The 15,543-nt window shown below is 41.0% G+C and overlaps 2 protein-coding genes across 5 annotated transcripts in view; both read right to left on the reverse strand.

The window, feature by feature from the left end:
* ITGA8 (integrin subunit alpha 8) overlaps nt 1-835 on the reverse strand; it is a 95,704-nt gene extending 94,869 nt beyond the window's left edge. The window contains exons 1-2 of the mRNA XM_065731311.1: nt 660-835; nt 400-524 (exon numbers count right to left, since the gene is read on the reverse strand). Coding sequence (XP_065587383.1) covers nt 400-524; nt 660-820 — 286 coding nt within the window. The 5' untranslated portion in view covers nt 821-835. The remainder of the gene's footprint in view (nt 1-399; nt 525-659) is intronic.
* Nucleotides 836-6,862: 6,027 nt separating this feature from the next.
* Nucleotides 6,863-15,543, reverse strand: part of MINDY3 (MINDY lysine 48 deubiquitinase 3) — a 43,772-nt gene continuing 35,091 nt past the window's right edge. For all 4 annotated transcript variants that reach the window (XM_065731312.1, XM_065731313.1, XM_065731315.1 and 1 more), the window contains 4 exons: nt 14,296-14,368; nt 10,532-10,619; nt 8,487-8,558; nt 6,863-7,345 (listed from right to left, as the gene is read on the reverse strand). In XM_065731312.1, the coding sequence (XP_065587384.1) occupies nt 7,196-7,345; nt 8,487-8,558; nt 10,532-10,619; nt 14,296-14,368 (383 nt within the window). In that variant the 3' untranslated portion in view covers nt 6,863-7,195. The remainder of the gene's footprint in view (nt 7,346-8,486; nt 8,559-10,531; nt 10,620-14,295; nt 14,369-15,543) is intronic.

Below are 15,543 nucleotides of genomic sequence, written 5' to 3' on the forward strand. Positions count from 1 at the left end.
GCATTTAGATACACCATGAATGCTAAGCTTAAATATAACCTAAAGAATCATAACTTTCGTTTAATGACTGAACTGTCAAACTTTGCCTAAATTAAACCAATCCATTTCCACTGTCCCTGGGAACGCTCAGTTTAAATTACTTTCAAGACCCATAAAGAGACAGCAGAAAACATAAACAGCCTGACTTGCTTAAGACATGCTTTCTCCCTAATGAAATAAGAAACATGTGCCTTGGGATCCTGGCAGCGGCTCCGGTCTACCCACACTAATCCAGCTCGCCTCCAGCCCGAGCAGCCCTAGAAGAGCCCCGTCCCTTTCCGCGAGGAGCTGGGCAAGCAGCGGCTCACGGGGCCGCGCTCCATCCCTCCCAGCCGCACGCGGTCCCCGCAGCGCACTTACTGGTGTTATCGAAGGGGATCTGCCTGCAGCGCGCGGCCGGCCAGCCGCAGTGGTACACCGCTCCTCCTTCCACGATGTCCGGCTGCGTGGTGTTGGCTCGGGGAGCTCCCACCAGGACGCTGACCCTGCGGAGCACGCTCGCGTATCACCGGCGGAGCGGGGGGGGCTCGGCGCCGACACGGGGCCGGGTGCTGTCACCCCGCCGCCCCCGCCCCGGGATCCAGCCCCGCAGCCCGCCCGCCGCCAGCAGCGGCACTCACGTGCTGGGGTCGGGGATGTAGAAGTCCACCGAGTACCCGAAGTAGCTGCCGGGCGGCCCGCTGTACACCGTCAGCTTCTCCTCGTCCAGGTTGAAGGCCAGACCTGCGCAGAGCAGGGCTGACAGGACGAGCAGCGGGAGCGGCGGCTGCCGGCACGGCATCCTCGTCCCCTGCGCGGCTCGGAGCGCCCGGAGCGGAGCGGCTCAGCGCCGGGCTGCCTGCGGCGGGGCGGGCGGCTGCGGCGCGGTTCGGCCCCGCTCACCTCACGGCACTGCGCGGAGAGCCGCGCTCCGGCGCCCCCTGGCGGCCCGCGGGGAGGAAGGGACGGAGCTGGAACCGTCTCGGCGGGGAAGTCCGGCACCTACACGGCGGCGTTGGAGCCCGCGGGGCTCTCTTAACTCGCCCCCTTAGCTCTGCCCAGCTGTCACCCTGAGCGCTCGGGCGTGGCGGAGCGAAGGCTGATGGTTTCCACACAAATGTCCCTCCACTTCCAGTGTGTTCGGGAGTTTGAACTGAAGGGTCTGATGATCGAACAGCGCCTTAAAGACCGCGTTAAAAAAATAGACCTTCATCAGGCTGTTATGTGACTGCCAATGCAGGCATTCGTACTAAAAACAAAACAAAACAACAAACAAAAAGTGCAAATCTCTCACCACAGGACAGATGTGAACCAAACCCCACCATTCAGAACTCATTAGTATCAGTAGAAGCATAGAACAATTTGATTCAGAAGAGATCTTAAACACCACCAGTTCCAACTCCGTGCACTGGGCAGGGATGCCCCCCACCAGCTCAGGCTGCCCAGGGCCCCATCCAAACCAGCCTTGTGCATCCCCACGAATGGAGCACCCACAGCTCTGGGCAGCAGTGCCAGTGCCTCACCACCGTCTGTGTAAGCAATTTCTCCCTAACATCTAACCTAAATCTCCCCCTCTTTTAAAACCCTTATCCTTTCTTCCATCACTACATCCATAGTCAGAAGTTTGTCTTTCTTATAGGCCCCTTTTAAGTATTGAAAGACTGCAGTGGAGTCTCCTCAAAGCTTTCTATTCTTGAAGATGAACAGCCCCAGTACCACCAGCCTTTCTTAATAGGAGCATGCTCCAGCCCTCTGAGAGTCCTCACAGCCTCCTCTGAACCTGCTCCAACATTTGCACATCTTTCTTTGCGCTGGGGGCCCCAGAGCTGTCTGCAGTGCTCCAGATGGTGTATGCACAGAGGTGGAGCAGGACAATGAGAATCACACCCCTCACCCTACTGGCCACACTTATTTTGATGCAGCCCAGGATACAGTTGACTTTCTGGGATGCAGGCATGCACTGCTGGCTCATGTCCAATTTTTCATCCACCAGAACTCTCAGGTCCCTGGGATTGCCCCAGCTCTAATGCAGCAATCTGTGCTTGGCTTTGTTGAACTGCATGAGGCTGGAGAGGCCCACCTCTCAAGCCTGCTCAGGTCCCACTGGATGGTGTTACACCCTTGTCTCTTGTTGACTATACCACATAACTTGGTATCATCTGCAAAATTCCTGAGGGTGCACTCAATCCCACTGTCCGTGTCATTAATAAAGATATCAAACTATGCCAGTCCCAGCACAGACCCTTGAGGGATACCACTGGTCACTGTACTCCGAGCTGTTCGCCTCATCTTTCTGGATGTGGTCATCATTAGCAGCTAGGAACTTCCTAAGTGTCTCTGTTGGTGCTTTCCTGGCCATAAAACTGTGCTCAGCTGAAGGGAGGACCTCCCATTGGCATGGTGCTGCTGTGGGCCCACACCCCAGCTCTGTGTGGGAGTGGGTGTCATGCCCTGTTCTCACAGAAACAGGCAACACTACGTTGTTGAAAAGTTGCACCAAATCGAGCTTTTAGAAAGCTCCTCTTACAAGTTCTTTATAAAAAGTAATCAGAAACAGTGAGGCTGTGTAGTGCCCACTTTGAACTCTTTTGCCCCAGTGTCTCACTGCGGTGTTGTAGCTGTTTTATTAAGAACATACGGTCTGATTTTTGGGAGCTTCTATGTGGAGCCAGGAGTTGGACCGATGATCCTTATGGGTCCCTTCCAATTCAGGATATGCTATGATTCTATGTAAAACCACATCTGCCTCATTGCACTCTCTTCCTCATCTGCACTCCCTTCCCCAACAAGACTAAACGGGACAAGGCACTGCATCTTGAAGGGGTGAAATTCTTATTTCTTCTATCTATTCAAAGATAGGAAAAAAAATGCGAACATTCTAACTTGTGCTTAATCCGCTCCATTCGAACAAAAAAGGTTTGTTTTGCAGCATTTATAACACAGACGTGTCCAAAAGTATCAGAGAAAGATCAGAAAAATTGAGAACATTCAGAATGAAACCCATTTATAAACATACACCAGCAGAGCATACCTACGAAAGCAGAGTTGTTTGTTTTGTTCTGGGGCTCTGGTTTCTTTACTTTTGTGTTTATTTTAAGTGCTTTATGGCAAGATGATTCTGATAAGATGGACATTCCTGCTCACAAAAATAAAGCAGTGTTTATTTCCATCGTTAGCCGTGTGACCTGCAGCTGGACCACATGCCTGTAATATTCCTTAATTCTTCTACTGACTTTACTCCTCCTATTAGATGAAACATAACTGCTGACATTCTTTGGCTATTCTACGTTGGACAAGGGTCACTTAGAGACCTAAGCACTTCCAATAAATCCACAGGTACCTCCATGATTTGTGGGGTACTGCCTGCCCTTACGAGTCACACATTTCTAAAGCAACTGAAGGCAACTGAAAGTTGCGTATCATGATAGCGCATGAGTAGAAATTCAGCCATCATAAATGTTGCAAATACACTTTAATACACCTTGCTCTTATTTAAAACAACAAATGTTGGATCACTGCATTTGGACAACTGGCACATTGCCCTAAGTAACCTAGACCTGTTCCAACCATTAGAAGCTTATACCAGATCTTGGGTTCCCCACACTTTCAAACTGCTTGGACTGGACTTTGAGATCTGCATAGTTGAACTAACTGCCGTTGGACTGAAGCTTAGTGGCCTGATATGCTGACTGCTTTGAATACTGCACTAAAAAGTCTTAATAGCCTCTGACTGGGAGCCACGAGAGCAAGCCCTTATCGGTCTCTTTGGCAAAACACTCTTAAAGTCATTATAAACCTATTTACTGTACAGAATAACAGGAGGGTCAGATGTAGAACCAAATAATTTACACAGACATGTGAGCTTCCTGGTGTGAATTTCTACGGCTTACATTATATGCAGTTGGTGAAGTTAACATATCATTATGGCCTTAAAAATAAATCAGTGAAAGCTTCTGCAGAAAGTTTTGCCTAAGTAAACCTTCCAGTATTTCATACAAGCCTGTATTATGAAAGCTTTAATCTTATGTTATGCTATTATTTAGTAATCTTTCTGCTAGCAGAAGTGTTTCAAAGAATCATATGGGATTTTAACATAAATATTGTCAAAATCAATGCCAATTTTGCTGCTAGATTTTCCTAAAACGTGCCACAACACAAGCCTGAGTGTCCAACTCCCATGGGAAAGCTTATCTATCCTCTTAGATATTTCCTATGAACTCTTCTGCAGGCAGGAAACTAAAATATAACTGGAGCCATTACATAGGGAGTATAAATTATGGTATCACAACGCAAGAGGATGAAATGAGAATATGACCATGCCCTGCAAAAAGCAGAACTTAACAGCCTTGTCCTTGTCAGCTACTGAATCCAAACACCCGCTTGTCTCTCAGAACCAAAAAGGATGAACTTCAGCCAATATGTGAGTGCAACAGCAATACAGTGGACACATTTGGGAGAAAAAAACCTGACATTTTTAATGACTGTTTACATGGGTTGATAGTGACAGGACGAGGGGAATGGTTTTAAACTAAGACGGGAGATTTAGGTTAAATGTTCAGAGGAAGTTCTTCACTCTGAGGGTGGTGATGCACTGGGATGCCCAGGGGTGTTGTGGATGTCCCATCCCTGGAGGCATTGAAGGCAAGGCTGGATGCACTCTGGGAAGCCTGCTCCACTGGTTGGTGACCCTGCCCAAGGCAGGGGGTTGAAACTAGATGATTTTTGAGGTCCTTTTCAACCCAGGCCATTCTATGATTTTTTGCTTGCAGTCAATTAAATTAACTAATAAACAGCAAATTCATTCAGCTCTACTTAAAGGTTTGCTAGATTCCCTTAGGCTAATAATTTTGTTAACACAAAATCCTTTTTCTTTCCCCCATGTGCTAGTTGCTGGGATGCGAATTCAGGATGACATGCCAACAAATGATTTTGTGCATGAAGTTTTGACCTTCACCCCTGCAAACACTGTCCAAGTTAGAAATCTCAGCAAAAGTAATTCATGTATGTAAAGCATCAAGGCTAATTTGAGTATGAACAGATGAAGTCTTCTAGCAATCCAAGCTTGCAGTCTGCAGAAAAAGTTTATTTCCTAGAGATCTCATGGAAATAGAACTTTTCTTCATTTACAAATGATTTAATGTGTTGACAGTGTTACCCCAACTCTAGTTGAGCTTCAAACAACTAGGCAGTTTGAGGTAAAGAATAAGGGTTCCTTTAATATGCTAATTTCCACTAGAGTACTACATTTTAAATGCTAGTACCTCACATCCGAAGGTGTATGGGAACTGTCGAATCACGGCCTGAGCCACGGATTGATCAACTGAGGCAAGCACTGAGAGTCAGCCATGGAGCACAGGTGAAGGCAATTCACCTGTGTGATAAGAAGGGGTGGAGTCTGGCTCCACCTCTCCCAGACTCCATTTAAGGGCTGACCACCAGTGGGGGAAGATCTCTTGTTGGAGATTACTTCTTTGGAGTTTTTCCACTGCAAGCCTGGGACACAGGTGAGTATTCCATTTATTTTTGGTTATTCTACCATGATAACCTTTCTAGTTACACCTCCTGACTACCATGCTACTTTGAACTGCTTATTCTGTTAACTACACAGGAGGACTTTTACTTTTTTTAATTCTGTTGTGCAAGTCTCTTAGCATCCAGCCCACATAGTAGGGGTAAGCTGAGTCACAGATATGACTCATTAAGTCAACCTGAAAGGAACTCCTTTTCAGTGAAACAAATCTCAAAGAGGTGAGATACAGTGTTGTCAGTTTTGCATTCAGTAATGCTCATGTCAATTTCAAGAGCTGTGGTTTTTAAATCAGTCCTCCTTGGAACTATTTGCAGATATACAACTACTATGGATGTTCATAGTCCAGCAGAGAATGTATCTGCAAATGTCATGCAACAATATTCTCTTTTTGCCTCTATTATCTACTTTACAGTGTAAATTCTCCAACAAAGGTGGAACTACAGATGCTATTTTTGATCATGTCAGCTTGTTCTTCTGTATGAGGATCATTCTGGAGTCACATGTATACGGAAAGAAATTTTAAACAAGAAGAAAGAATTCTGAATGTGAATCTCAGCCCTGGTGGCGATAGCAAAGGATCATCAGTGACAGTTAAGATGCAATAAATTATTCCCACCCACCTCCCCACTGAACTTATCTCAAAATCTGACACTTCTAAACCCAAGCTCTCTTTTGCTCACCTTAGAGAGGTGGTCCAGTGAGATCTAAAACATTACAAAAAAACCCCACCAAGACTCAAGGAAAAAAAATTTATTCCAGGCCTAACAAGTTGATAATAAATAAAGGAATATAATAATGTAGTAACAGATGTTCTCATGCACTTAACACATACAATAACGCTGGCTTACACTGCTGTTTGGACAAATTGAGAAGAGGTATTTGGCAATACTGTGAGTTTGAACAGTTTAGAGATTATAGAACAAGAAACTCTGCTGTTCTATTTTTTTGTACATTTTTATACAAATTCAAATAAATATTAATACATCTATTTTTCCTCTGATTTTGTGCTCAGTTTTAACATGCCCAATAACTAAGCCACAGTAATGTACAACTGCCAAGAAAGAGTATTTATGAATTATACTTATTCATAGTCCTAGAAACATATCATATCTCTGTCACGCACTGTGCAAGCTCTTCAGGTAAAATTGGATTTCAGGAAATATTGCAGAAAGTTTAAACTCATTGAAACATATTGAGTGCAAAGGCCAGTCTAGTCCACGCATCATGGTACTGTAATGTCAGCCAATTTAAATAATAAAACATGCCTATATGATTCAGAAGCAGCTGAATATGTTTTAAAGATCTGACATCTAATATTCAGATTCTCCAATATCAGACATTTTTCAAATCTTTATGAGATGGCAAAATAATGTTCAGACTTTATAAGTAGTCTTTTTTTTTAAGGATAACACACATTAACAATATGACGGTGGCCAAAATAAAGACAAACTATTATAATAGAAATAAATCTGATTAAAAAAATTAAATATTCCAATTAACACTGAAAAAGTGTTTGTAATCATTATTTACAATTCAATGATACCAGTGTATAACTTCACACAGTCAAAGAATACCACTTTCCAAGCAAACACCAACCCCTATATCCCCTTTCAAGCATTCAATAGCATCTCATTTATATGGAATCTATCAGTTTAAAGAAGGAGATCGATCTGTGGTCCACAGTAGTTCTATGTATGGCCATTTGGTTTGCAAGCAGCGTTTTACAGGGGTGTCATCGGTCTGCAGCATTGGTTCTTCAAAACCCATAACAACTGCTGTGCCTTCTACATACATGACCTGTCAAAATAAATCCAAACATGTCAGCTGAGGTTTCTTGAAAGCATAAGGCCAGGCCTATTTGATGGTTTATTCAAAGAAACAGTAAAGCTCAAGAAAGGGATAAAATAAAAAACCAGGAAATGTAATGTAAAAATTCAGTGACAAGAAGTCTACTCTCCTGTTACAGTTGCTATGCTTGATACCATTATTTTAATAAGAGACATCTTTACTGATGACCTGAATGAGGGCAGTCTCAGTGAGTTTGCAGATGACACCAAGTTGGCAGGAAGTGTCTCGGGGAAGGAAGGCCCCACAGAGCAATCTAGACAGGCTAGACAGTTGGGCTGTGGCCAGTAAGTTCAACACAACAAGTTGAGTCCTTTGGCCACAACAACCCCAGGCAACACTACAGGCTTGGGGCAGGAGCACAGTCCTCATGAGAAGCAGCTGAAGGAGCTGGGATTGTTCAGCCTGGAGAAGAGGAGGCTCAGGAACACCTTATCATTCTCTACAATTACCTGAAGGGAGGTTGTGATGAAGCAGGGGTTGGCCTCTTCTCCCATGTAACTAGCAAAAGGGCTAGAGGGAATGGCCTCAAGCTGTGACAGGAGATATTCAGGTTGGACATTAGGAAATACTGCTTCTCTGAGAGTGGTCATGCAATGGAACAGGCTGCCTAGGGAGGTGGTAGAGTCACTGTCCCTGGAGGTGTTCAAGAAACATTTAGATGTAGTACTGAGGGACATGGTTCAGTGAGAAATACTGGTGATAGGTGGATGGCTGGACTGGATGAAATTGAAGTGAAGTTCATGTGAGTTACAGCTCGACTGTCCTTTATAGTTCAGATCCCACTTGTCATGATGAGCAAGCTCATCTATTCAAAAGCAAAGCTGAAGAGGTGCTGTCCAGTTGACTGATCCAGTATAACAACTAAAATATTACCAGAAGCAGACGGCAGTTTCCAATTTCAAATATATCATTTTGCAATAAAATTATCAAAAGAGTACTTCAGGGAAAAAAAAAACAAACAAAAAAAGCAATAGAAAAGTTTGAAGAGTATTTTGCTTGTAACTATGTTCAGTTTTATAATTCCAGACAGGGAGTGAGTTTTGTAGACTGACCTTTATTAAGGCTAAATTGACAAATTTGTACATCTTACCTTTTCATTATAGTTAGATTGCTTCAGTCCATTGTAATGGTAAACAGTAAACGACTCCGAAACCCTAGAGTCCTAGCAGAAAGAAAACTGTTAATGTCATGTAATATATACACTATGCCTTCACAGTGTCTTCTCTTTACAATCAAACAAATGCATTTAAACATGAAAATGACAAAACTGTAGGAGAGTACCATTTCTTTTAGATGTGTCAGGCAAGATGAACAAAATCTTCTGGATTTCTCATCACAAACAGTTAAAAGATATCAGTAAATTAAAAGATAACAACTCCCCTTCCCCACAGTTTTCAAGAGCTAGTAATGATTTTCTGTGTTCATCTGGACACTTTAAATCACTTCAGTACTCAGGTGTCCTACTCTCCTATCTTTTCAAGTTAGACACCTTCAGTAGTATTCACAGTTGTGTGCACTTATGGCTATTTGGATGTTAGTAACTGAAATATTTACTGAGGATTAAATCCAGTCTCCAAGCCCTCATTTGAAGCCAAAGAGTAATTTACACCCATGCTTGCCTAATTGTAAACTAATTCTGAGGACCCTGTTCAGAAGATGCCTAACAGTAGATGTACTGCAGTTGTCAAGCTTAGCCACTCCAGGTGTTTAAGTGCTTCAGTCCCAAAAGGACTGAAAAGCTTCACACTGAACTGAACTCGGAAACACAAATTAGGTGCAACATTATCTCTTTCATAATTACTGGTTAGGGCTCTGAATAGAAGCTTATCCCTCTTTTAAATACACGGCAGTAAATGCTGGAATGAAGAGACAGCTGCTCTGGTTACAGCACATTCATCAGTTCACAGAATACCCCTATTTATTTTTCTCCTCTAGGGGGACTCAAAAACCTTATTAAGCTACAGGTTTCACACAGCAAGCTAGGCCATTCAGAGGAGGGAAGGCAAAGAAGAGAAAGGTAAGCAGCAGCTCTTCTTAACAGAAGTTTTGTTTCACAGACACCAATAAAACTAGGCCTTTGCACTAAAGAGAAGAGGGCACGTATTCTTTTCCTTGATGAAGGTATGCTCACCTTGAAGGAAGAGAAATGCTGGCTTCCAGTTCCTGTCCCAAAGATGTTAAGAATTTTGTGTGTGCCCCAAAAGAGGACATACAGAAAAATTCAGGAATTCCCCTCTTCAAGCACTACCTAAGCACTGAAGAGTCACACTTGCTCTCTCAATATAAATGACCTCTAAAAATTTTTCATCTCAGTCAGCAGCTCTGAAAAGGAAAGCTAAAACCCTCTCTTGCAGAGACAAAGTTCTTTCTAGGAGAAAATGGGAATTTGAATATTTTCAGCAAAAAAGGAATTATATCTGGATGTCCAAACCACTAGGTTCAAATACTGTGTGAGGGGGAATATCAACAATTCTAACTATCACTGGTGCCTGCTATTTACTCACAATATTTTAAGACAAGACAGGAAAAAATTCTGAACTAGGCATCAGTATGGGGAAATGTTCTCCCTATCTGATCCACAGAGCCACCGGTAGGTTTAATGACACGTCCATGCCCTCAGTATTAATTTATTAATGGATAGTGGCAGTTCCCAGGCCAAATTATGCCAACTGCTCAGACCATACTCTCAGGACAGTAACACTTCCCATGTTTTGCACTAGAGCTAGCAGCAGCTCAGGGGAAACTGAGTGGCAGGGAATGACATGCAACAAGGAATTAGTACTTGATGGACAAGCATTGACTTGTGGCCTCCAAGTTAACAGCATGTCCTGAAGAGTCACTCCACCAAGTCTTCACGGGACTAAGGAAATAAGTGCCCAAGACTACATGATGCTTCCTTTTCCAGTTCCCCTTGGCCAGTTAGCAATGCCACTCAGCAACAGTCAACAGGAGCAGCAGCCTCATACAAAGGATTTATTCTCCTCCAACTACGGCCCACAGTACCGGACAGTTCAGATGCACTTTGGCACAGCACATTTTACAACTACCTTTGTGATACTGATAGAAGTGTTTAATGACTCTCTAAAGATAGGTTAAACAGACACTATACTACAGCAATAAAGCTTTATTGATTACCTGCTCAGGGAAGAATTCTTGCAGAAAGGGACCCAGTAATATGATGCCCAGCCCTTCTGGGTCTAATTTGGTCTTCATGAGGTTTACACTATGACAAAAACATTGGATATAAAAGATTAAAACATTTTTACTTTTGTATGACTAAATTATTCTGTGCTACCATAGTTCTGGCTGCCAAGTACATCAGTACTATTCTATTTTTAATTCTCAGTGACAAACACACTAAAATGGCACGCAAGTTGCCAAAACAGTTATTTTTAAGTTAAAGTAATCTGTTATTTAAAATCAAATAAGCGATAATTCTGAAGGATCACCATATTTGGTAAAGCAATTTGAAGCTCATATAGTCTAAAACACAGTTTATGGCCCAAAAGGCATTTTGCTATCTTGTAAGCATTCTTGAGCTTAGATACATAAAACAGTCATCTCTTAAACACAACTCTGTAACTGCTGAACAACCTGTTTTTAAACAGACTTGAAAATCTCCAAAATTTACTAAGTATTCCAAAATAAAATTAAGTTTAACTGATACAATTTGTATTTACAGTGTGCCCTTCATATTAAAAAAAAAAAAAAAAAAGGAAAAGCAAAAAAAACCATTAGCAGTACACTGGACTAATCTGAAAGCTTTACTGAATGAATATGGTATGACTTTAAATCATTACAACAAATACCAATTATACTTTCATGCTTCTACTTAAGTGGTGTATTTCTATAGACATCAGATTGCTTACACATTTATTTGTAAATATCCTATCTTTTTGTCTACAAGTTATACTGTACACTAGAATGTCCTCACTGGGTAAAACCAACTGACTGCCTTGCACAGCCTCCTGTTTCTGACACTGGGCAGGGCAGTAGAAGATGCTTACAATAGAGTACAACAGGGCAAACATAACAGTGATAACCTTAGTTTACCCTCCCCATTTCCAGCAGTCTGCTGCTCAAAGACATCTTCAGTGAGAGGCAGTACCTAAAACACAAAGATACCTATTTTCTCTTTCCATGCATGTGCCTAATCAGCTTTTAACCCACATACTCATGGCATTTAATCAACTTCAGTCACATATTAAAACTTAAATAAGATTCTGTGAATAAGCATCTTATGTTCTGAAACTGCCACTTAGCAATCCAGTTTGATGACATCTTATTCTTGTACTTGAGTAACAATGAACACGTGGTTGATAGAGAATGAACGTCATGCATTTATACAACAGCATAACTCACAGATATTCTATTCCATATGACATCTACAACTCAGCATCAATTTAAATCTAAGAACTCCTTCCTGAGTGATAGCATCTAATCTGCAGTCCAACACTGCACATAAAAATCAAGACTGTTTTATTCCATGCACCATCAATTCACAGAAGCTCTATTCTGAGACCTCTGTCACCCCATTTTCTAGTTACTGCTGCTGCCCTTCCACATGAACTTATTCTTTTAATGCCTCGAAAACTTCTGTACTGTTGTGAAGGAATAAACCATCATATTAATCTTTACCTTTAAAATCTCACCTACGCCATATCTAACTTCATAGATTAAAGAGAAATTCCCACAGGATTTCTCTAGTGACAACTCTTTACAAAAAATAGTATTTCTAATTTCTATCATTGAATCAATTATCAATGTAGAACATAACCTTTCTTCTCATCCCACGTTTACAGATGACATATTTACATTTATATTTTCCTCATATTAGTCTTCAAATCCTTTCCTTAGTACAGTTGTCCATTTGTCACTTCCTCATTCCCCTGGCAACCTATGTTAAGTTTTTAAGAAAGAGAGGGAATTTACTAAATTTTGCTGAATGTCTGAACTGAGGCTTTTTCATTCAGCAAGGAGATTATCACCATCTAACATTTCTGATATTACTGAGCTAGCACAAGTTGATGCATATGCTCCAGTCATTTTCAGGGTGAAATCTAACATCTTCACTAATGGGGGTATAAGTGCTGAAGTAATGATTCTAATGGCCCTTGTACTACTATGACTGAGAGATGTGTTCAAAATCTCCAGCAGTGGTCAAATACACAGACAGGGTAAAATATTTTAAGCCAGCTAAACTTAGATTGATGTATGTACTCAAATCAGTGCCCTAAAGACTACCAGATGGTTTTTACAAATAAAAGGACGGAACAATCAAAAGATCTGGTTCCTCAGAAGCATTTACTAAAAGACTAGAAATCTTTACTAAATCACACACTATCTGTATTAACTGGTTTAATTCTGAAATGGTTGGTTCATTTGTAAATTCATAGCTGCTGTACAGCTTCACCTCTATCCTTCTTAAGCTCCAGGCAGGTTGTCTGACCATTATTCAACTTGATCACAGAGAATTTCCATTTCAATCCCAAACCATAATGCATAAACAGCACTCCTGGAAGCAATGCCTTTCATTTACTTAAAAATAAACAAACAACAACAAACCAATAAGACAAACAAACCCAGGAAAGTCTGTATGCTATTTGAATTGTGTTATACTTCTATTCCCCTAAAAAGACAGGACAACTTAAACCAAAATAAAATAGGTCCTCAAGACAGTAAGGTTGGACAGAATCTGTTATTTAAGAAGAGACCTAATATTCTATGGTTTGATCTCCAGTGAGGTCTTTTCCATATGGCAGGCCTTCTGACTGGCTCTTCCTATGTCAATTATTTGATGTGGTAAGGACAATAAAATATGTCAGGGTAATGTCACAAATGTCCTGAAGGCCAAACAGACAAATGAAAAAAAGTGCTCAGTGCAGAAAGGGAACTCACTGAGGCAAGAGAACAAAAGGCCATAACAAAGTTTCTCAGACCTCCTCAATGAAGGATTTTAAAACAAAAAGGTAATTTTCACTCTTTGTTGACGTGATACAAACACTAGTGTTTTAGTCATATTCTATTAGATTTTCATTTCTCGAGTGTCTTTAATTTCAATTCTCACTCCTCCACAGAGAACAGCTCAGTGACTTTTGCTGTAGTTTTTTAAAGGACAGAAAAACCATTTCAATCAAATTTCATGTCTGTGGTAAGTACAATTGCAGCCATCCTACAGAAACAAATTATGTAGATCACAACAAACTAGAACACTGAAGAGCAAAACAATCTTTTGGAGATGCAATAAATAACTAGATAGATAGATAGATAGATAGTCCAAGCACATTTCTATCCTTTCTGGGTTGAACATTTAGTGGTAAAATAAGATTGGAAGGTAAGCTTTGGCAGTGAAGGTTAACTGCTGCTACAAAACGTTAGTCCTGTCATTCACGAGATGTATAAAATACATTATCTTTTTCACTTAGTAGTTTTGACTCTCATCCTAGAAAGCAAGGTGTCACTTCAATTAAATTACGACTATAAACACATGGTACCAAGTACCTGAAAAAAAGAATGTAATTGAAACAGCTTCTCCTCAAACTTTGCATGTATACCCAACACATCCTGTCTTCAATAAGCCTTCAAGTGCCTTGGTGGGTATTTTTTGGGGTTTTTTTTTTTGTTCACTGTTTCACTTCAGTCAACACACAGGAACTTACTCACAATAACCTACCTCCTCAACATATGGTAATGACACAAGGATATATATTTTTTGTAGTCATCACTACCAGAGCTAGAGATATTTTAATTCTAATTACTCCCTTCTGTTTCATTTAAAGTTGACCTAAGAACTCCAAAACAACACCCTGTGCCCTGAGTACAGGACAGAAAAAAAAAAAGTCAAGAGAAAAACAGTGGTTAACTCATATTTCTGTACACTGAAATGTTGTTATACTTACTATTCAGGATCTGAAACAAGGTCCAGAGCCTTCATTACGTCTTCTAGGAGAGTGTCAGGTATAAAGCCATTATCTGAAAAAATCACAAAGCTCGTTAGGAAAAGAAACAAAATGCTTCCCAGGAAAACAAATTTTACTCAAATATAATACTGTACATCTTTAAAACTGAAAAATCAGTGGTGGGGTTCTAGAGGGAACACTGCTTTCTAACAGTTCTCTAACACTTGAAAAAGAAAGAAACAAGAATGCAATCCAGAAACTGTCATTCACACACTCAGAATCTTAATACTTGTTAAGAATTCAAACTATAGCAATCTCTGTTTGATACTATGTGGGTAATGACTGTACATTTTTCCCTTTTTTGAACAGTTAAAATAATGCTCGAATGTTAGGTATTATCCATTTTCCAAAATGTAATTTTCAGTTTGTGCCATACACATTTAAGAACAAAATTTCATGCTGAAAGCAGTCATAGCAGATCTACTTTATGAAAATGTAACACAAAAGAAGGCAAAATATACATAAGCTTTCCACAAATTACAAAGACTATTACCAGTTTAAAGAGCTTATGCTCTAAGAATTCTGCTTCCTATCACACAATGTACTCAGTTTCTTTTAACAGAAGCAGTTCTCAGATAATTTCTTCATTTTACTTGTAGATTAACTACTGTATTGAAAAACTTCTTGCTGTTAATACTAGAATACTTAATTCTTCTATTAACTAGTTTAACTAGACCAGGAACAAACACCATATTATCATGACATAGAAGGGACAGTAGATTTGAAAGTACAATATTTGGTTCTGTTTCAGAAGAGAGAGAGTCACTGAATGTTGAGAGTTGGAAGAGATTTTTTTAAAAGTTACCTCGTCCAACTCCTCTGCGATGAAAAGGAACACTCACAGCTAGATTAAAGTGCTCACAGCCTGGACCAGCCTGATCTTAAATGTCTCCAAGGATGGGGCATCAACTACCTCTGGGCAACCAGTTTCACTGCCTCACCACCATCAGTGTAAAAGACTTTCTCCTTATATTCAAACTAAATCTCTTCTCTTTTAGTTTGAAACCATTTCCCATCGTTATATCACCACAGACCCTATCAGAGGGCCTGTCCTCTTCTTACAGCCCTCTTCAGATACTTAAAAGGCCACTGCCAGGTCTCCCTGGAGTCATCTCTTCTCCAGCTTCAGAACAGTCCCAGGTCTCTCAGCCTGTCCTTACAGGGGAGATGTTCATTTTGATGGCCCTC

Source organism: Cyrtonyx montezumae, unplaced genomic scaffold, assembly GCF_038088225.1.
Source record: "Cyrtonyx montezumae isolate F1298 unplaced genomic scaffold, pur_monq_1.0 scaffold_14, whole genome shotgun sequence".
Classification (NCBI taxonomy): Eukaryota; Metazoa; Chordata; class Aves; order Galliformes; family Odontophoridae; genus Cyrtonyx; species Cyrtonyx montezumae.